At 47.1% G+C, this 23078-nt stretch overlaps 1 protein-coding gene across 1 annotated transcript in view; it reads left to right on the forward strand.

Annotated features, from left to right (window-relative positions):
• The window catches only part of MYG1 (MYG1 exonuclease), a 151220-nt gene that overhangs the window by 110871 nt on the left and 17271 nt on the right, over positions 1-23078 (forward strand). Inside the window, exons 5-6 of the mRNA XM_078687613.1 lie at positions 11753-11875; positions 21606-21787. Coding sequence (XP_078543739.1) covers positions 11753-11875; positions 21606-21787 — 305 coding nt within the window. The remainder of the gene's footprint in view (positions 1-11752; positions 11876-21605; positions 21788-23078) is intronic.

Consider the following 23078-nt stretch of genomic DNA (forward strand, 5'->3'; position numbering starts at 1 on the left):
CCGCCGAAAACTCCGGAACCTTCGGAACACGAAGAGGAGGAGGACCTCTACTACACAGAGGGGGATAACGGGGAACAGCAGTCCAGCTACGGTTCAGGTTCCTCGACGGCCCAAGACCAGGAATGGCAGGACATCGAGGCCGAAAACCCAGAGGAGGCGGTAGAATCATACCCCTTGAGGCCTTCGCCACCGGATGACATTGGGGCATACAATGAGGTGGTAAGAAAGGCGGCAACAGCTTATGGAATTAAGCTGGAAGAGGAGAAGCCAAAAGCAGACTTCCTACTCGAGACACTGCTCCCCATACAGACAAGGAGCCAGTTCCTGCCCATGCTCAAGAGTATCACGGCCCAGGGGAAGGAGGCCTTCAAGGACCCGGCTACATGCAGATCTGTAACGCCGAGGACCGAGAAGAAGTACAAATTCTCCTCCGAAGACCCAGCTTACATCAAGGGTTCCGTCACAGCGGATTCTATCATCGCTGCAACGGCCAGGAAAAGGGCAAACGTCCCAACAACGTCCCGACCCCCACCTGACAAAGAAAGCAGGAGGATGGACCTAACGGGCAGGAAGATTGAGAGGAACGCTGCAACGCACTGGCGGATGGCAAATTCCAACGCCCTCCTGAATAGGCATCAATACCAGCACTGGGAGGAGATGGGACAGTTGCTCAAGCACCTCCCGGAACAATACCGTGACAGAGGAGCACACCTGGTAGAGGAAGGGAAGAGCATTGCCAACTCATGCCTGAAGACCGCCTTGGACGGGGCAGAAACATCCAGCAGACTGATGGCTATAGGCATCACTGAAAGAAGGCAAGCATGGCTCAGGATCTCAGGATTCAAGGCTGAAGTCCAGAACAACATCCTGAACACACCCTTCAGCGGTGAAACCTTGTTCGGAGCCCCAGTTGATGATAAGCTCACCCATCTGAAGAAGGACAACGAGACGGCAAGGTCCATGGGAGCCCTGCAGTTCAGAGGGATGAGAAGGGGCACTCCGTCGCGGAGGCCGAATGGCAGAGGTGGAAGCCAGCGAGGAGATTCTCACCAGACTTTCCACCAGGGGCAACAGAGTGACAGCCAAGGCCACCAGGGGCAGCAGAGGCAAAACTGGAACTACCAAGGCAGGGGCCAGTCCTTTCGATCGAGAGGAAATGGACGGGGCCAGAGAAGAAGAGGCGGCGAACAGCCCCCCTCTAAGTGACTTCACACGAGAGAAGGTGCTCTACCACCCACACCCTCCGGGGGAGGAGCACGGGAAAACAAAGAGGAGAGGGCTACACGGACAAGACACAAAGGAACATGCAACTCCGGTAGGAGGAAGATTGAGATTTTTTCTCCAGGAGTGGAGAAAAATAACAACAGACAAGTGGATACTCAATATAATGCAGTTCGGGTACTGCATAGAGTTGGAAAAAAGGCCACCAAACAGAAAACCAAAGAAAAGACAGCACTCAGGAAGAGAGCTGCAACTACTGCAAGAGGAAGCCCAAGAACTCCTCCTCAAAGCGGCCATAGAACGGGTCCCCTTCAAAGAACGGAACATGGGAGTGTACTCAAACTACTTCCTAGTGCCAAAGGTGGACGAAAGCCTAAGACCCATCCTGGATCTACGGTTCCTGAACAAATACGTCAAAACGCAAAAATTCAAAATGACGTTCCTACAAGAGGTCATTCCTCAGATAAAAGCAGGGGACTTCTTGTCTACCATAGACCTCAAAGATGCATACCTGCACATCCCCATGAACAAGCAGCACAAGCACATGCTAAGGTTCACAGTAAACAAGGATCACTACCAATTCACGACCCTAGCTTTCGGCCTAAAGTCCGCACCAAGGGTGTTCACCAAATGCCTTGCGGCAGTGGCCGCACCCCTAAGGAGAAAGGGAATACACGTGTACCCCTACCTCGACGACTGGCTGGTGAAGGCAAACTGCTACAGGACATGCAAAGAGCATGCAGAACAGGTGACAGGAATGCTAGCAAACCTGGGTTTCTCCATACACTGGGGCAAAAGCTCGATGGAACCAGAGCAGGTGAAGATCTTCCTGGGAGCCCAGATCGACACCATACAATGCAGAGTCTTACCGAGCGAAAAGAGACTGCTCAGCCTACTGAGGGAGAAACGTCACTACCAGAAGGGGCGATCTCTGACAGTGAGGACTGTGAGCAAGATCTTGGGGATGATGGCATCATGCATCCACCTGGTTCCCAATGCACGCCTACAAATGAGACCACTCCAAGAGTGGCTGCAACAACAATGGTCACAAGCTACAGGAAGTTGGGAGGATCTAGTGGTTGTAACGCACAGGGTGCAGGAAGAGATAAGGTGGTGGACCAAGGAGAGAATAACAGAAGGGAAACCTCTAACACCACCGGACCCAACAGTGACCATCACCACAGACGCATCCCAGAAAGGGTGGGGCGCTCACATGAGCAGGCTCAGAGTGAGGGGTCTGTGGAGCCCTACAGATGCAGTCAGGCACATCAACTACCTGGAACTGAAAACTGTGTTGCTAGCCCTCAAGGCCTTTCAGAAACACCAACACAACCGGAAGGTGCTAATACAAACAGACAACACCACAACGATGTTTTACATAAACAAACAGGGGGGAACTCAATCGTTCCCGCTGTCAAACTTGGCACAAGAGATCTGGAAATGGGCCATACCACTAAAAATAGACCTGCTAGCCATACACCTGCCAGGGAAGGACAATGTGGAAGCGGATTGGCTCAGCAGGCAGACTTCAGCATCCCACGAGTGGGAACTCAACAGTTAGGAAACAGAGTCTATTCAGGAAGTGGGGCACCCCAGCAATAGACCTATTTGCAACACACCGGAATGCAAAATGCCAATACTTTGCATCCAGGCAACCAGAGGCACGGTCCCAGGGGAATGCCCTATGGATAAGCTGGTCAAAAACATTTGCCTACGCTTTTCCCCCGATATCACTGATCCCCAGGGTGCTCAACAAATGCATGAAGAGCAACATGACGCTCATCCTTGTGGCACCACAATGGGCCAGACAGACGTGGTATTCTCAGATAATGGAGATGGCGCAGGGGCCTCCCCACAAGTTCTCAAAAAGAAGAGACCTACTCTCCATGGAAAACGGAGGAATCCTACACCCAGAACCAGAGAGCCTCAACCTCTCAGCCTGGCTCCTGAGGACTTAGAATTTGCACACCTGAAACTACCAGAGAGCACCCTGCGGGTGCTGCGAGAGGCAAGAAGGCCCAGCACACGCAAGTGCTATGGGGAAAAGTGGAAAAGATTCACTCAATGGTGTTGCAAGAAACAACTCCAAAGGAGACTGACCAAGGAGTCCACGGTGCTAAGGTACCTCACACACCTAATCAAGGCAAAGCTAAGCTCATCCTCACTGAGAGTGCACCTAGCAGCGATTGTGGCATACACAAGATGAGAAACAGGGAGAAGCTTCTTCACATCTCAAGTCGTGAAAAGATTCCTGGAAGGGGCTAAAAGAATAGCACCGCCAAAGAGAATACCGCCACCGGCCTGGAACTTAAACGTGGTACTGACGGAGCTCATGAAAGCACCCTTCGAACCCATCCACAAAGCATCACTGCAAATGTTGACAATGAAGGCGGCCTTCCTGGTGGCGATCACCTCACTACGAAGGGTGAGCGAACTGCAGGCACTCGCACTGCAGGAACCCTACATCCAGATACACAGTGACAGGGTCGTGATGAGAACTGACCCACACTTCATGCCAAAGGTGGTGTCAAGGTTCCACATGAATCAGAGTATTCAGATCCCTAGCTTCTTCCAAAACCCCACTACAAGCGCGGAGAGGTCGCTCCACACCCTAGACGCAAGAAGGGCTGTGATGCACTACATTGAAAGAACGAAGGACCACAGGAAGACGAAACAGTTCTTCGTGTCCTTCGCTAACAGTTACATGGGCAAACCAGTTACGAAAAACACCATAGCCCGATGGATCGCACAGACAATTCAGTTCTGCCACAAGCAAGCTGGCCAGGAGCTAACAGGAGGGGCACGAGCCCACTACACCAGGAAGAAAGGAGCAACAATTGCCTTCCTGGCCAACACACCGATTCAGGATATATGCCTGGCGGCAACATGGGCTTCAGTACACACTTTCACGAAGCACTACTGCGTGGATGTACAGATGAACAAGGAAGCACAAGTAGGACAAAAAGTGCTTCAACATATTTTTAGCAACCAACGCTCATCTTCCACCCAACCGCCACAAAAGTAACGAAAACCGCTACAAAATCTATGCACAGCATAGTGAATCCAGAAAGATTCACGCTGCAAAACGAATAGTTTCTTACCTGTCGGTGTAGTTTTGCAGCTTGAAGATCTTTCTGGATTCACTAGCGAACCCACCCGCCTCCGCCAGAAAGATGAGGCTGGAAAAGAGGGTGGAAAAACATGGAAAAGAAAGCAAGTTGGAACAATTACAAAATACGTGGAAACAATAACGTTGAAAAAACGATTAACATACATAGCCATGGATTCACTACAAAGACATACAAGGAAAAGAGACAGAAAAAAAGAATCCGAAGATGGCGCCCAAGGGTGGTAGCTTCCGCCGGAAGCACGCCGACGTCACCGAAAGGACACCAAATGGTGGGACGTCGACGCCCACCTGGGCTACGACAAAAGAGAAAAAAGACTACGATTCCGGACCCAACCACCAGATTGCGGAATATGCACAGCATAGTGAATCCAGAAAGATCTTCAAGCTGCAAAACTACACCGACAGGTAAGAAACTATTCGTTGCCCTCACTACTGGTTCACACTAGTAGTTATGCTCCATAAACTCAATATTAAGTTATACCAGTATCCTTGTAGAAAATATAGCTTTTTTTTAAAGGTAAGTACTGAAAGTAGTTGAAAATTATCAAGAAAACCAAAAGCTTCACATCAGCCTAAACTACCCCTCTGCTGGGCTAATTCAGAGCCACACTTATACTAAATAAGGCCTCAAAAATGAATATAGCAGTTGTGTTAATCTGTTGTGATACAAATAACCGGCGGCCCTGCAGCCAATCTACCTTGCGAGGAAAGATTTGGGTGTCCTCTGCAGGCACAGTAAGCTTTGCATGGTACAGACTTGGTTTAATACGTGTTCTCAATAATATAGAGGCGTCGAGAGGAGTGTTGTATATAAGTTTTCCTTCTGCCTTTGTTTCTCAGCATCTGTGGGGCAAGGTAGCTCTAGATTTTAGCCCAGGAAGGTGATAAATAAAATTATCCAAAGTCCAAGTCATCCTGAAACCCCCTCCCTTAAATGAACCCCAGCTCCAGCGCACAACATAAAGATTTAGGGTTCAGACAGTCCTGTTCATAAAGTCTAGGAGACACTTTACAGTACTAACAGGGACCAGCGGCCACCACACAGTCTAAGTTTGGAAGTTCCTTTCACACACAGACTACTGGTGTTGAACCACCTTTGAATACATCCACCACAGCAACACATCCTAAATGCACCGTATTTTGAAAATGGCGGTTCACTCTTAAAATGTTCACTTGGTGCAGGCACCTATGGAACCAGCGGCACAGATTGTGCCAGTTAGGACTGAGGTTACTGTTTAGGGTCCAAACTTGAAATAATGTCCCAGTTGGAACTGTTGTGGACGTATCCAGCCTCGCAGATTGAGTCCCCTGTGGCCTATCACAGGACAGACCAAACTGAACGAGGGCAGAGGGACACATCTTTCATAGCCGTGCGACTTCATTCTCGCCCAGTTTGTCTTTATTAAAGTAGAAAATGAATTTCATGGTACAGACAAATCAACCGTAAGTAATTTGAAAAAAACATTACTTTTTGCGAGGTTACATGCATTTTCTTCTTCGGCAGCAGTCAAGACTGGGCTACCAGAACCAAGCAGCATGGGTGCTTCCTGTGCATTTTCCTCCTCATTGTGTTTAACGAGTAGTCTCCTTCGTTTAGGATGCACGTCCGGCCTTCTATCTCCCTGGGTACTCCAAAGTACAGAGACTCCGGATTCTCTGTATCCACTTCTACTATTTCCTCCTCTTTTCTTATCTTCCACTCTTTTGATTTTCATACCCTCTCTCCTACCTCTCCATTCTTTTTTGTAAGCTTTCTTCAGCTCTTCCAATTCTTTCGTTGTAATCTTTTCCTAAGGCTTTATTCTGTTTGATGCCCTGCTTCTCTTAGAATCTGAAATTTCAGATGTCTGACTCATGTTATTTTAAAACCACCATTCGATCAGAGCTGCAAGGGCCTCAGCGAGCAGGGAGAGGTTAGTAGACATTAAGTGAAAGGCAGGTTTAGCAGAGATGTAATTCCAGCTGCCGTGAGTTCCATTTGAAAGCCGGTTATAAAAACCCACAGGGCATCTAAATGGCTTTATAACATTTCTGTACTCTGACAGCAGCAGCAAAGTTTATTCCAGGAAATGTTTCTTGTGTCTTCTCTGACTTGAAGCGCCCAGTGAGGTTGATGGTCTTTAAACAGATATTTCAGTAACAAGCTTTGGCAAAGCCAGTGGGTCTTGCCTATGCTTGAGATGTTGGCTTTGGCAATGTTTTTTCACTGTGTTGTACACCAGTGTGGCTGCTGTTCTGCTAGTCTAAAAGGTAGTGGGTTAGAGTGGAGTGGGGTTGATTGGGTTAGAGTGGAGTGGGGTTGATTGGGTTAGAGTGGAGTAGGGTCGATTGGGTTAGAGCGGAGTAGGGTCGATTGGGTTAGAGCGGAGTAGGGTCGATTGGGCTAGAGGGGAGTGGGGTCGATTGGCGTGGACTAAATTGGATTGGAGAGGGGTTGCTTGGAGTGGGGTGGCATAGTTTGGAGTGGAGTGGAACGGATTGAGGTAGAGTGAAGTGAGATAGATTGGGGTGGGCCTGGGTAGAATGGAGTGGTGTAGTTTGGAGTGGAGTGGGGTAAATTGGGATGAAGTGAGGTAGATTGGGATAAAAGGTGGTGGAGTAGATTGGGATAGAATGGGATGGGTTAGATTGGGATAGAGTGGGGTAGGGTAGATTGGGGTGGCGTAGATGGGTATAGACTGAGGTGGAGTGGGGTAGTTTGGGGTGGAATGGGGTAGATTGGAGTGGGTTAGATTTGGGTGGAGTAGAGTGTAGTGTAGGTGTGGCTGTTAGGCTACATCCCTTGCACTTAAGTGCGTATGAATATAGGGTGAATGAAAGCACTTTTGGTGGAATACATATGAGAATGAGGGTTTTAAGGAGAAATGGAGTAGTTGCAGCACTGCGCAGAGCTGAAGTGCTTTAAACAGACACATCCTTTGTGTTTGAAAAGGCACAAATGTGTCCAAAATGTTTGTTGCTTAGTGGAAGCCTGGGCTGAAGCATGCAAGTGGACTGCTTGTCTAGAAAGAGTATGGGAGTCCGGTTTCAGACTCATGTATGCTTTAAACAGACACATACTTTTAATGTACAGAGAGGAGACGCAGCATACAAACATATGGAATCACACTGACTGCTTTAATTCCTTACCATTTGTTTGGTGCAGTAAAAGGAAATTCCAAAAAGTTTAAGGCAATAACCAACAAAGCTGTAGGACGGAAGTTAAAAGCAACCCAAAGGTGTAGCATGGAAGTGGAAATGATGGACAGAAAAGTAAAAAAAAAATTTTAAAAAAAGACCCTGAATCACAGTACAGCTGCAGAAGGTCAGCGGAAGGACACAACTCAAATTAGATCAATTAGTACTTGGTCCATGATCCAGCGAAACAAAAGGAAGTGATGTGAAGCATATGATTGCCAATTAGGAGGTAGCTAAAAAGCATGACCATTCGAACAGCAAAGGCTAAGTAATGGCGGGCTCTAACCCCTTTGTACAATACCCCTCGTAGCAACAGCATAAGTGCTCGGTTAGGCGAGACCTAAAAAACGAGGAGGCGCAGATACAGCTCCCCTTCGCCTTCCCAGCATTATGCTTGACAGACCCTGGGAAGTCTGCAGGGCCACTGGAATTACGTGATTGTGCAGCTTCAGCATTTTTCCATATATTATGGATCTGCTGCATTTGCCACATAATCCAACATCTACTGCATAATTTGCAGATTTAATAAAAATAAATAATTTCTAGCTCAAATGATTCAAAGGTTACTGAAAATGTAATTACACATGTTGCTGCGCAGTGGAAGGCCCTTTGCAAAGGTTGACTTGGCACCTTTCTGTTGCTTATTATGTTTGTGTGTTTAAACGAGGTACAACCTATGCCTGGACTGTGTTAACAAGTATAAGAATGCCAAATTAATAAAGTAGTACTATCAGAAGATTTGCCGCATTACACAGCCTAATTTGCCTTTTCTTGTCACATGATTTAATAAACCCTTTCGCATAATTCCAGTGGACCTGATCATAGCTGTTGTTTTTGCATAGCTGACGAATACCCAGCACTGTGGAGTTATCAACAAAAACTTAAAATAACTCAAAGGAAGTTTATTATTAATGTGCCATAAGTGTGGTAGGACGGACTGTCCGCAGATGCGAGGGCGTGTTGAAATGCCAACTTTGGACTTGCACCAACTCTCCGTGCTGGATCCTAGAAACCTGCAGGGACATAGCAGACAAACGAGAGAAACCAATGTGTTTATAGCAGTCACACGTTGGTATAACTAATCACACGGGCTAAGAGATGAAGGAACCAAAATCAAGAATTAACTATTCAATAGGTGGCATAGGAGTAAGTGCTGCAGGGAATTTCAAACACTGAGTGCCCGCTGGCACAGAGAAACAGCCAAAAAACAACAGTATTCTGCTGGTGCAGGAAATACTCCGCTGAAAAAGGAAACCTTGGATTACTGCATGAGTAGGTCAGGTATTCGCAATAGTGGTCCACAACTGTAGCACGGGCACTCTTAAGGCAAGAAGAGTGCTGATATGTGGTTTACTTGGTGGCAATGCTGTTGTGAAAACATAGTTTAACTAGAGGTATTCACTAAGCAAATGTTCAGCCAGAACTACCCGGCCTCCGATATCCTAATTACATAACATCTTCAGGGTCTCTATGCCCGCTGAGACGACCCTGCCCTGTGCTGCACCGCCCTGTGCAAATGGATCCGGCTTAATATCCTGGCGTGGGGATTGCATCAAGTTTACAAATGTGGTTATCACCGATTGTAGAGTTTCAGAAATGCTATGCAGCACCACACCATGGATTTCTTATTAGAAACCTATCTAGTGTACCCTGTTACCTAGTAACTGAACCAGGAGAGGAGGGCAGAGGAACAATGTTCCGAGCTTTGCCTTAGTGTATTCTTAACCACTGGCAGAAACTTCTGAACAGGAAGCAGTTTCTCCAGGTGTTTTTAGTTTGAAGTCTGCCAAACAGCACAGCCATTGTCTTTGTTGTTTGGAACTCGCATTTACTGGGTTTCTATTTGCTGGCTTTATTTGTTTTAGGCTGTCCAGCTTGCCTTCTTCCAGTGGAGCAATGCTTGTCCACGAACGTTCCTTTTATTCTGCCACGAATCCTTGCGTTCTGTTAACAGGCCTTTTAATTTTGTTCTCATCTTGTCACATTTGCTGTGTGTTCAAAGACTAAGATCAATATTTTTGTAATGCGGAAGTGTGGTGGAAACATATACGATCAGTACACTCGATGATGCCATTTATACACTTTATCATTTGTCTGCTGTATAGTTTTATCAGTAAAACTGTGTGTAAATGTAATGGGAATTTCAATTGAAAATGTTGTCTGTAATGGCTGTGTGCTAACACACTATGCAACGCCACTCTCTCCTGCCACTCCACAACAATTTACTCTACTGTACTCCCCTCCACTGTATGCCCCTCCACTTTACTCCACTCTGACATTTTATGCTACTACTAGCAGCCCGTCCCGACGTTGTCCTGGAGCAACAGGCTCCCCCGCCCTCCCCGACATTGTCCAGCAGCCCGGCCCCCGCCCGGCCCGACCCCCGCCTGCCCGACATGGGTCCCCTTACCTCATCCGCCGCTCCTCCCGCCTGTCCGCTGCTGATATACTGCTTTAAATATGTCTGTCCTTGTTTGCAGAGGTGTACAGCTGACCAATCCGTTCTACAGAGTGTACATTGGCTGGGAAAGCTTACATCATAGCTAATCTTTTTGGCCTAGAGGTGTGTTAAGGATTTCTGTTTCACCATAAAAACACGGGATCATTCTCTTTTCTCCTGCAGCCCGGGCCCCCGCCCAGCCCGTCCCCTGCCTGCCCCGACATGGGTCCCCTTACCTCAGCTGCCGCTCCTCCCGCCTGTCCGCTGCTCGCCCCGCCGCTGGCCTGTCCGCTGCTCCTCACATCACCGCTCCTCCCCCGCGCCATGTCCGCCGCTCCTCGTCGCGCTCCTGGACGCCGCTCCTCCCCGCACTCCTGACGTGAGCACGCACGTCGCGGCCGGCGCTACTTCGGAGGGACTACTTTTTTTTTTACTGTAAATCTTTTAAATAACGTTTTTTTTTTTTAACTTATATAGCCTGTAACCATCTACACACCCTGACGATTCCAACGGTGTATCCGGTGTGTGGATTGGCGCTGTGGTTCCCGAGTTTACCCGCCTCAAAGGCTGAAAGTTCTTCCTTTATTATAGTAGTATAGATACACCACTCCGCTCTATGCCACTTAAATCTAGGCCACTCTGCTCTATGCTACTTCACTCTACGACTCTGGTTCACACTGGGCTCTACTCCACAACACTCTTTGCCAGTCTACTCTTCTCTTTGCCAGTCTACTCTTCTCTTTGCCAGTCTACTCTTCTCTTTGCCAGTCTACTCTTCTCTTTGCCAGTCTACTCTTCTCTTTACCAGTCTACTCTTCTCTTTGCCAATCTACTCCACTCCGTTCTGCGCCACTCCACTCCAAAGCACTCTCCACTACTCCATTAACTTTTAGCCATGCTGAACAGCTATGTACAACATTGCTAAAACACATTGGCAACCCAATAACTCTTGCTTTGGCGACACCGATTGGCTTTGCCAATGCTTGTTTCTTTATGTCTCCACCCTAACTAGCAAGTTTTTGAGCGCACTTACATACTGCACTTTGCCAAACCAAACAGTTGGACTCCTCAACAAAGCAGAGGAACATCCCCACAGAGCGAAATTGTAGCCATTGCTTCTTACTCTTGAGTACCTCTTGATCAGTCTCTATTCGTCCAATAATGCCATCAATAACCTGTTGAGGCAGAGCCCGAGGAGTTCAAACCGGCTTCATGGCCCTCATAATGTCAGAAACAGAGCCCATGGAGTTAACTCTTGAGCCCACTTAATCAGCCCTACTGTGACACTCGGCGACCGTACACCCGGTGCCACTTCTAAAAGCTGCTGGGTCCGCACACTCCTATCATACTGAGAATTATTGAGTTCTCTCTGAAATCACTTCTTGAGCTGTGATGTAAAAGTTGTAGAGTAAACCCAGGAAGCTATCTCTGAAACCAGGATCCAGATCCCCTTTAGAGCACGTGGCGACGGAACCCAGGAAGAATTCTCTGAACTTTCTATCACCAACCCAACCAGCCGGACCAGAACAGCCAAGAAACCACTTTTAAAGCAGTGCATCAGTTTTGATTACAGAACACGTCTCCGTTTGAATGCTTGTGAATTTGTCTTGACTGCCTCTTCAGCCAGTATCTCAGGTCTCCATTCAGCTGCTGTTGTAGCTGACTTAAGGATTCTTCTTAATTTATATTGGCGGAGGGGTAGGTGTGTCGTGCACATTGAGATGAGTGAATTTCGAATCCCGGTGGCGCATGTTCATGCTTTGGTCGGTCTCTCTTTTGCTTAGGCTGGGTTCCGGAAGGCGATGGAGCTGGTGGGATCTGAGTTCCAGGACCGGTTACACTACTATCATGACTCCTGGCTGCCTGCACGTGCTTTGGTGGAAGAGGCTATCAAAGAACGCTTTCAGGTAGGGGGTGTGATGGGTGGCTGCTTCATAGCAGGGGGAGGAGCCCCTGCCCTAGGCAATGCTATAACGAAGTACAAGGGGACAGACAATCTTGAGAAACTTTGCATCTTCAGAATGCCTTATGCAACCACAAAGGAGTTGCCGAGCTAGGCTGGGCATCAAGGACTAAGCCAGAGTCTGTGTTAAAAAGCAAATGTATACATATTGTGACTACTTAATAACAAATCAAATGTCCAGAGTTCGTGTTTCAGAAATGTAAAATGTCCCGTTTTGGAGTGTTTTTCACCACAAACATTATCAATAATGAACAATTCAAAACTTTCTCTAAAAATCCCTTTCAAGAAAGCCACAATGACTGTGTACATGATGGTTCTGTGAGAGTCCTTGTGCATTCTTTTCCTTCCTCTTGCCCCACCCAGGTATTTAAGTGAATGCTGTAATAACACCGTGTTTGATCATTACATCCCTCTGCTTTCCTTGTCAGCTGTAAGGCCTTACTGTGGTGCTTGTGTGCTGCTTATTGTCCCTTGGCTTCCTTTCTGCCTTTGCCCTTTCAGCATCAAGAGGGAAACCCAGTGTTTTTTCTGTTAAACGGTTTGGCTGTCAACTCTGTTTGACACAGTTTCTGAAAGATTATGGTAATATGCCACAGGACAAAGCACCATATTGTGATTTGCAGTCATTCAATTATCTTTATTTTGCAGTATTTCTACTGCACAAAGTTCACAGAGTAAAAAGAAAGACATTAAAAACAATCTAAAATGAATAAAACAATATTAGAATATTGCTGTCAGAGTCAAAGCAGGAGATCTCCATGATAGGCAAAATGTATAAGCGAGTGTGAGGGCCCAGCTTAAGTTACACGTTTATTATATTGAAGAATACTGCTAACTATAGATTCCTTGCCTCACAATATTCCCCAGTCGCCAGACTGGATCCAGAAATAGATTCTCCAAACAGTGCTCCTGTACTCCACTACTTGGTGTCATACGTTCTCCGCTGACTCCACACCGCCACGTAAGTGACAGAACAAACACCCATCTAAATGCCACCTCTGAACGCAGATTTCACTTCTTTCTTTCTCTGCTTCACAGCGTGGATCAGGAGCGTCCCTCTTACTTTTTCGGTTTTTCACACAACTTCTAATTGATTTCACTAGTGTTCTAGGGAACATTGTGCCCAACGAAAACACCAAGTTTCAAGCCAAACTATGACTATAAGAAGCAGATGCTGGTCACGGTCTCGTCTCAGGGTACGAATTACGTTGCATATGTGTGCTCTGATCCAGGACCGGGAGGCGAAGCTGTATGAATACAGTAAGTTGTGTCCTGGCATCATGCAAGTTCTGATCCAAGTTGCGGACCTGGTCTGAGGTTGTTTTTTGCGGCTGCTCAGTTTGCACCTAGTCCTCCGCTAAATTTAAATCCAAGTGCAAGCATCAAAAGCAGAGTGGGACTCCACACCATCCCTATAATTTGAATCTGAAGTGGATGCGCACAGGTATCTCGATGGTTTACCTCTTCAAGATCTCTGGCCACTGAACAGATTCCTCAGCTGCTTCCAACCTGCTCCATATTTCCCGGACTGTCGTCCAAAAATGACCAGAGCAAGGCCTTTAGGGAGCTCCTACCGCAGATTTGCAGTTCATATCCAGTCCCCTCTGGTGTTCCTTTGAGTGCCACAGACCTGCTGGGATCTACATTCGGGTTCCGGTCAACTGAACCAACCCTGGTGCAGTCTGCCACCCTGTGGCCAGTTACTGGGCCCATGTTGACTCTGGTGGATACTTCTACTCTGACCCATAAGCCCCTGCCACCTTCTATGCCAGTGTTAATAGTACCAGAAGACGACCTTGTGCTAATGCTGGACCTCGACCTGACCTTGTCTTGTACTCAACAAATGATATTACAAAAACTCATCTCAGGAAATTGCCTCATTTGCAGTGGTCCTGAGTGCAGCTGAGGCACTAGAATTACTGCTACTCTCAGTTGAGACCAAACCATATGTCCTTACAGAGATCTTACACCCGGGCCTGCTTCTTTTGAACCATTGCTTTCCTTTAAAAATTATCTCATTGATTCTTTGATGTCTACTTGGACGAAGCATTGTTCTTACCAGACTGGGAGTACGAAGGTGGCCAGACTTCAGACTGGCGCCTGTTGACCAAAAGGAGGGTCCTAACTACTTTCCAGCGGCTCCTCAGGTGATTCATGCTGGATAGAATGCAGCAAAACATGTTATCTGCACAGGTCTGAGTACTATTGATTGCCTGGGAAGAGCAGAAGGTATTAGTGTCGACACACGTGGATGCATTCCAGAGAATTCTCTGGCAATGTACAGGCTACCCTCGCAGATATACCCATTGATGGGTCTTGCCTTTACAGTGGGAAAGTTGACTGTGTTGGAGCTCTTTAAGGCCACGAGAGCTGTGTGGAGCACTCTTTCAGACTGTCTATCCCTGCAAACCAGTATCTGCATCAATCCAGAACGTTTAGAGGTTATTCCAGAGGGCTGGCGTACAGAAAGAGATAGCCTTCCTAGCCAGTTCAATTTGCACCCCAGTCCTTTCGAGGCAGTGGATGTGGGTGTAGCAAGCAGCATGCAGGTCAAATCCTGGTATAGGTCAGTAAAGGGATATCTAGCATCCTTATAATTGATTCTGTGTTTGGTTTTATTAGACACTGCAACACAGGTGTACAAACCCCACGCACCCCGCGAGTTAAGTGGAAAGCGAGTGTCCTAAAAGAACTCGCAGATAAGCAATTGGGGAGGGCGCTGGGAAGTGTGAAGAAGACATCAAAGGAATGTGAGGCTCCAATATACACAGTTAAATTATCTGCATACAACATATTTAACACCCAAGAACTCGCACGAATAGCCACCAGAACCAGACACAACTGCCAGAGGTGTAAACTCGCTGAAGCTGACTTTATGCACATGGTTTGGGGATAAGAGGCAGTAGTCAAATTCTGGAATGAGGCAATGGAACCCTTAAGCAAGGCACAGACAAGGGCAGTTTTCTGCAACCCAGAGATTTGTTTACTGAGGCATACACACACAGAACAAGCATTAGAAATGCAATCGGGCTCGGATTTATTTGAGTTTGAGCTAATGGCATTGTAAATGCCAATGTCTTTTTGCCATGTGTTATGGAGTGTGTGCATGTGGTGTGTAGTGGAAGTATCTTGGTTGAATTGTAATTTTACCAATGGTGGCATGCTGTGCTTTATATGAATATGTTTAAAAGTAAAGTGTACCATACTGCGATTGCTTGGTGGAAAAGTGCACTGCCGGCTGGAGGTGTGTGTGCCTGGTGGAAGGGTGCACTGACGGCTGGTGGGTGTGTGCTTGGTAAAAGCGTGCACAGATGGATGATGGTTGTTGGTGTTTGTGCATGCTGAAAGCTTTCATTGACGGCTGGGGGTGTGTTGTTGTGTGTGTTGTTTTCTGTGTGCTGGTGAGTGTGTGGTGGTGAGTCTGTGGGGGTGAGCCTGGGGAGTGAGTGTGGTGGTGAGTGTGTTGGCACGTGTCATGAATGTCAGAATGTTATCGAATATTCATGAATAATAGGAGCACAGTGTGATAAATGTCAGTTTTTCCGACTTCTAATCTCCTCTGAAAGCACGAGCTCAGCTAATGATCTGCTATAATATCGAGACTGTGTGGCCGAAGCGGTCCTGCCCGTTTTCACCGCCCACGTGCCGAAGCGTTCCACACAGTTCATTGTTACCCGATGCCTGCCCTCCAGGCACATCTTTGGCAGGGTTGAAGAAAGGACAGGGCATACCCGTACCGTGAGCACTGTTATGCATTCCGGAACTGAGCTGCCGTGTGCCCTTCTATTTCTGGTTCCCTGAGCCAAGACGCACTGCAGAAAGTATTCAGAGAAACTCCGAACACTCCCAGCTGTGGAGATGCAGAACAGCTGGAGGAGGCGGCAACGCCGACTGTGGAGATATACACACATCGCTGCAATGCTGCAGTCGCAGAGCTCGGCACATTCTTGTCACGGGTCCAAAAGCGCTCTGCAAACAAGCTGTGCACTCTCCCATCTCCGAGCCATGTTTGGCCCCAGCTCTTACAACTCCGACCGTTGAAATCCGAAGTCGTCTTCACCATGCACGCTAACCTATGATCAGCAAACAGCGGTCTCAGTCTTACGTCATCCGTCGGCCGCACGCCGCACATAGAACAGTTCTTTAATCTTTATACAGTGTAGCCTAGATTTACAAAGAAGTTACGCAACACCGGACATCAAGTTGCAGCTGCTGTGCTTGAACGGGTAAGAGCGGAACAGCACCATAGCTACTAAGATGTGGCGTTGTACCGTTTGGCTGCCATGCGCCTCCTCAGATAGCCTTGAGCCACAGTGCAAGGGTCTCTGCATTGATGGAAGCATTGGGATGATGGAACAAGTCACTTCCCGTGCAAAAACTAAGCCCGCTTGACGAAAAGTATTGCAAGGCAGATCCTTCAGGCTGTTGGAAACCCGGATTTTATCTGCGGAATGCACTGCTAACCTGGCCCAGTAAACGCGCATCCCCTGTGTTGCTACAGAAATTCAGCCATAAAAACTGTCTGCTGAATAGCGCATTTGCATATTCGGAATGCAGTGCTATAAACAAGGCAGAGGGGCTGCAGCAGCCACTGCAGAGAAGTAAAACACTGGAGCCGAATTCCCGGTCTGCTGGGCGGATTTCCCTTCAGCCTCTTTAAAACACACGCGAATAAATCTGTGGATGAAACTGAGATTAAAAGAACAGCCCATGACAGAACGTCAGACTCTTGTTCTTGAACTAATGAAGCCCTTTCACGGCCTGGCATGGAGCAGCTGCGCGCTGAGCGCTGCTGAATGGTGAACGCGCCCGGCCATCTGGATTCACTTACGGAGGCACCCTGACAGCTCCTAATTATAATTAATGTACTTCTTTGCGCGAGCACGAACGAAATATGCCCAAAATGGCGGAACAAAACTACATTTACCCTATCACTTCAAGCCTATTAAAACGACAACACAACGAAGACGAATCACTGGCCAGATGACAGAACACGCTAAGGAATGTGTGGAATTCCTCTCGCCAAGGCCCTAAGGATACTTCTTCTTTTTTTTTCTTATAACATTAGGATCTCGAAACTCCTCCCCCACTTACAGTGGGGAGGAGTCCGAGCCCTAAAAAGGAAGAGCAATCTGCAGATTTCTGACACTGGCAATAACACTACGGAACAGGTGTATAGCTATGCACCGGAAGGGGACAAGGCGCCACATTGTGAGATGGAAGAGAGATGTATCTCACTGGGTACAGAGCGAAAATACAGCTTTAAAGCAAGAAGAAAATAGAAACTGTAGAAGTGCCCTAGCACCGATACCTGGGAGGCATCCTAGGGGCCTTTGAAAACCCAGAACCTAATTCATCACAGGAGAAAGGCCCTAGCACGAACACTATGGACGCAGAACCTCTAAACCCCAAGCCTGTATACCAGTGTACAGTATCTAATGTAAAGAAAGACAACCCCAATAATTGTGGAGTTAAGTTGTTCTTCGGGAAAGACTTGTTAATGTGACTATAGTTACCTATTGTGGAAAGATCTGTAGCAACTGCTCATCCAGTTGCCTAATACAAGATGTGGTGTACCGAATTGAAAAAGAGTGGGATGATTGCAATTGGAATCTGAATGTTGATAATCGCCATTCATCGCAAACGTTGTTTGGCTATTTACATGTATGAAATATAAAAGCAATAAACAGATTTAAAAAAAGAAAAGTATTTGATTCTGTATTTATCAAGTCAGCTGTTTAAATTGTGCTCGGAGATAATGTTATCAAAATGATGGAATCATAAGTTTCGTCTTACTCATTTTGTGATGCCTCGTGAAATCTCAATTTGATTATCACATGTTTACTGGCTAATTGCATCATTGTTTAAACCGAAGTTTTTAGGTCTCGCCTGTCGATGCGCATGCGCATCGAGCAAGGCGAGAGTATTGGCACTTATCCGCTCTTTATCCACACTGCAAGGAATCGTGGCGATTCCTTGCAGTGCACGAGAAATTTAAGCTCAATGCGCATGCGCATTGAGCTTAAATGCGCGTGCACATGCCCCCAGCCGCCTGCCTTGCCTACTCTCTCTCACAGCCTCCCCCAGCTCCGCCCCCTCACTACTTGATTGCACGGCCGCTAGGCCGTGCCTCCCCTACTCTCCTCCCCCCTCCTCCTCTCCTCCCCTGCCTGCCTGCCGCTAGCCTTGCCTACTCTCTCTCACAGCCTCCCCCAGCTCCGCCCCCTCACTACTTGATTGCACGGCCGCTAGGCCGTGCCTCCCCTACTCTCCTCCCCCCTCCTCCTCCTACTCTCCTCCCCTGCCTGCCTGCCGTGTCGCACCTCTCCCCTCTCCGCCCCCTCCCCTGCCCGCCGTGTTACGGTGAAAGGCTTGTTTAGTTAAAAGGCTGTGGATTCTGCAGGTAAAGGTCGTCGGCAGACCGCCTGAATGGCGTGCACTTACTTAATGTCAGTTGACGGGAAGCATCGGGTTTTTCCTAAAATAGGGCGCCACCTCTATAGTCTATTTGAAGATCACCGTTTGTGCTGCGTGGGTAAAAGGGATTTGGTATTAACGGGACATGTTTTCTACGTTAGTGTTAACTGTTTTGAGCAGTTCGTTCTAATATCATGCACTTACGTTATTTGTGTCACAAACATACTGAGCGCCGAGCTTTCGGTCGGTGGGGCGCCGCCTTTTTCGATCTGTTCCGAAGTTGCCGCTTATGCTACAGAGTCAAGGGGAATACTTGTTAGAAGGGGCATATTTTACAATTTGGAATGCCCCCTCCTCCTCCTACTCTCCTCCCCTGCCTGCCTGCCGTGTCGCACCTCTCCCCTCTCCGCCCCCTCCCCTGCCTGCGCCCCATTCAGCTTTGCTGGTGTCGTATCACATGACCCAGGCATGGCCAGTCGTCAGGTTGCACCGCCCTTTGGTTCCCGAGCATGCTGTTCTCAGCCTTCTCCAACATTAACCAAATAGGCAGCGGCCTCCTCGACCGCCCACTCATTCCCGGCCATTCAGCTCAGCTGTTTACATTGCCAAATGTCTTCACAACATCTGCAGCAGCTCGGCTAAAAAAAGCAGGAAAAATCCACAACACCCCCTTCGCCAACCAACTAAATACATCGCAACACCTGGCAAACCTTTTTCTGTACCCTGCTGCTTAACACCCTCTCCCCCGCTCCGCCCCCTCCCCGCCATGTCGCATTTCTCCTCCCCCCTCCCCACAGCAATGCCCTCCTAACAACACACAGTGCTCCCTGATGCAACGTAATTATCCGTCATATTAGGAGTACTTTGTTAGCTAACAAGATGGTTGTACTGAACCCCTCACCCTCACTCACCCTCACTCACCCTCAACCCCTCACCCTCACTCACCCTCACCCTCAACCCCTCACCCTCACCCTCACTCACCCTCAACCCCTCACCCTCAACCCCTCACTCTCACTCATCCTCACTCACCCTCAACCCCTCACCCTCACTCACCCTCACCCACCCTCAACACCTCATCCACCCTCAACACCTCATCCTCACTCACCCTCAACCCCTCACCCTCACTCACCCTCACCCTCAACCCCTCACCCTCAATCCCTCACCCACCCTCACCCTCACTCACCCTCAACCCCTCACCCTCACTCACCCTCAACCCCTCACCCTCACTCACCCACCCTGACCCTCACTCACCCTCAACCCCTCACCCTCACTCACCCTCACTCACCCTCACTCCCCCTCACTCCCCCTCACTCCCCCTCACTCCCCCTCACTCCCCCTCACTCCCCCTCACTCACCCTCACTCACCCTCACTCACCCTCAACCCCTCACCCACCCTCACTCACCCTCAACCCCTCACCCTCACTCACACTCCCTCACCCTCACTCACCCTCACTCACCCTCACTCAGCGCAACCACAGCATCATTTAATAAACTTTACGCTATTGGCAATATAAAATTAAATCCACGTATTAATTATTAATTGTTTTTTAAAGCCATTGATTTTTTTTATATCAACACATATAGGTCACATATAAGTCCCGTTAATACAAAACATGTTGCTTTACAAATGCTAGAGGTGTCACATTTACAAAAATTATAACTATTGGCTTTGTAAAGAAGAAAGCTATTAATTTAGCTATTTAGAAAAAACAACACATAAATACAAAAATAAATAAATAACACCTATAGCTCAAACTTTACTACTGCGAGACCTATTGCATTTCCAATGCTTGTTGACTTTTGAAAGAGTTTTCTGGATTCTCAGTATGGCGGCTGGTAACTTTGTAATCTTTAGGCATTCTCATTTTATTTGAGTAGTGGTAGTGTCACCTTTCCATGTCTCTGATTGTTAAATTACTTGTATTCCTTTTTCCTCCACATCCTTCCCAAGATGAAGAGGTCAGATTGGATCGACTTGAAAAGTTCTTTATTTTTTTAAAGATTGGATAAAGGATTTCCACAAGGATTATCAATTGTTTGTGGAGATTGTAATTAGGAACAAAGGGAAGGCATTTCTGATACTAATACTCCCTGTATTGTTCTTTTTATGTATCTCTCCAAAGCCTTGCAAAAAGGAACCACAATAGAGAAAGAGTCTCCATACGCTCTGGCCTGAGGAGTCCCAGTATCTGATATGTTTTGTGTAGCACTTTGAGCATGTGCACACCTTTATGTAGGGGAGTGGTGATGCTCATTTTTCTAAATCAATCGTTCAAGATTTTTTGGTGTAGAAATAATTTTCTCTTAGACCATAGGTACTCGCACATTTTGTCGCGGGCCAGAAAGTAGGGTCTGGAGTGTGACTTGGGGCGTCATGGATGCCTCTGGGAGCTGGTGGACTGAAAACAAATGTACATGTGGTTATGATTCCACACCACCATCTTTAAAGTTAGGCGTCTGGTCAACTAAAGAGATTCAGATTGGACCAAACATTGAGTTTATCCATTGTTCATTGTGTGTCATACTGTATCTTAGTTTACATCAGTTTACCAACTTCTGGAGTTATTCTTGAAAGCTTGTTTTTACTACCCTTGTGAGTTGATTGTACAAATGGAGTGCCCTAATTGTCCAGTTAGTATCCAAATAGCATTGGGATAATGCTAAACAACAGAATGCACTTTGGATATTGCCCAGTAACCATCTACTGCTCCAGAACTCGGAAAAAAGACTGAACAGTCGCCTGCTTTTTTACTAACGTGCTACAGACTGTTTTCAGCAAGGAATAACTCAATGTATGTAAAAGCAGGAATAATGTGTTCAGTTGTTTGATCATTAAAATACATAATTAAATCCGACATCTTTCCCATGATATTTCTAAATTAAATGTGCACTTGTGCAAAGATGTCTCTTAGCCTTTTACTGTATTACATTCTTGCACTCCGTGTACTGCTATCATGATTGTCCGGTTATGGTCTTGAGTGGCTGCTGTTTCATGTCTTTCTTTCTGTCTTCCTCTATGTTGATTGTGCCACAGTAACATTGACTCTGGGGCTTTTCTGCTGGGTGTCTTCTGTTTTCTGCAGCAGATGTGTTGTATGATTATAAAAGAATTAATTGATTGATACATGTGTTGAACTAACACTGAAGGCACAATCTAGGTTATTTTAGGCCTCTGAATCTACATATAGCTGTCACACTCTTTGGTTTGATAACATTTTTAAGACTGTGCTTCTCTTTCCTCTTCTCTGTCCATTCAGGTAGATGCCAGCGGGGAGATAGTGGTCTTGTCTCGCGGCGGCTGCCCATGGAAGGAGCACCTCTTTCGTCTGGAGCAAGAGCTAAACGTGGAGAAACCTATCAAGTTTGTGCTGTATACAGACCAGAATGGCCAGTGGAGGGTACAATGTGTACCTGCAGGACTGAACACTTTCCAGAATAGGTAAGGACCAGTGGGTTAGGCAAGCAAATGCTCTTGGGAGTACGCCCCTATATTGAGAAACTGGAGAGCTGTCTGGTGCATGTTTAGTATAGCCAAGCTTTAGGCTTATTGGCCAGTATGCACGGTTAACTTGTTCACGCTGTACAATTGACTACACTAGAAGTGCTCTGTCCTGCTCGCCAGCTCTTGTTTTCACTGGCCCATTGATTTAGTAGGCTATTTATGCTTTAGGTCTCTCAAATTGTGGCCTCTTATACGAATTTCCCACAGTGGCCCATTTTAAACTGCATCTTTGTGGTTTTGGCCCTAGGTTCATTAACTTGTACAAAATGACCTCCGGGGGAAACGGTCCGCAAATATGTGCCAAGGTACTGAGCAGTCCAGTTAAATTAAGGGCCTAACAATCACTGATCATGGTGATTGAACCTAATTGGGCCCAATATCCAGTTGGGGAATTTGTATGAAAATCCAGCCATGCATAGTTCTCTCCTCATTCTCTCACTTGACTCCATCTCCCATTAACCCCCCTAGCTCTCTCCTTGTACAATTTTTCTACTCCTTCAGTTCTACTTCCTGCCTCCTCTTCGTTGAAAACATTTTGTGACTGCAAATGGGTCACCAACTCATTCATCTGTCCATTTCCCTAAGTGTGTGCTGCAGTTTCATCTGTGCCTTTAGTATCATGTGTCTGTCCCAGACCTTTTTCATTAGTCTGTTGCTCTTTCTTTATTGCTTAGGCCAGGAGGTTGATCTGTGCATTCATTACCCTTTAAGAGCAGAATGATTTCCTCCTCTTATGCCTTAGACATCAAAGGTTGGACATCCATTCACTGCACTTTCATTACAGTAAATTAACTTCCATTACACTTGACCATTGGTGGTTCCACGCATTCTCTGCCCTTTCAGCGGGTAGCTATTTTCATCCATTATCCCTGAACCGGCTCATGTTCTCCCATGCATTCGGTGCCCTTTCAGTTCTGACATTTCCTTTCTAAATCGCCTGAGCCATCATTTGTTAATATGCGCTTTCATTGTTCTTTCCGGACAGAAGAATTTCCTTCCATCATACCTTAGCCTTTGGAAGTTGTGTAATGCATTCACTGCCCTACCGGTGCAGAAATGTCCCATCCGTTGCACCCGAGTCCGCAGTACTGGTTCCATGTATTCACTGTCCTTTCAGTCCTTACGACTTCCTCTAATTACACGTCAGCCATCGGGGATTGTTCTGTACTTTCTCTGCCTTTTCAGGGCAAACATGTCTGGTCCATCTCGCCTGAACCAGCAGTTATTA

The sequence above is a fragment of the Lissotriton helveticus genome, chromosome 1_1 (genome assembly GCF_964261635.1).
Source record: "Lissotriton helveticus chromosome 1_1, aLisHel1.1, whole genome shotgun sequence".
NCBI classification, from domain to species: Eukaryota; Metazoa; Chordata; class Amphibia; order Caudata; family Salamandridae; genus Lissotriton; species Lissotriton helveticus.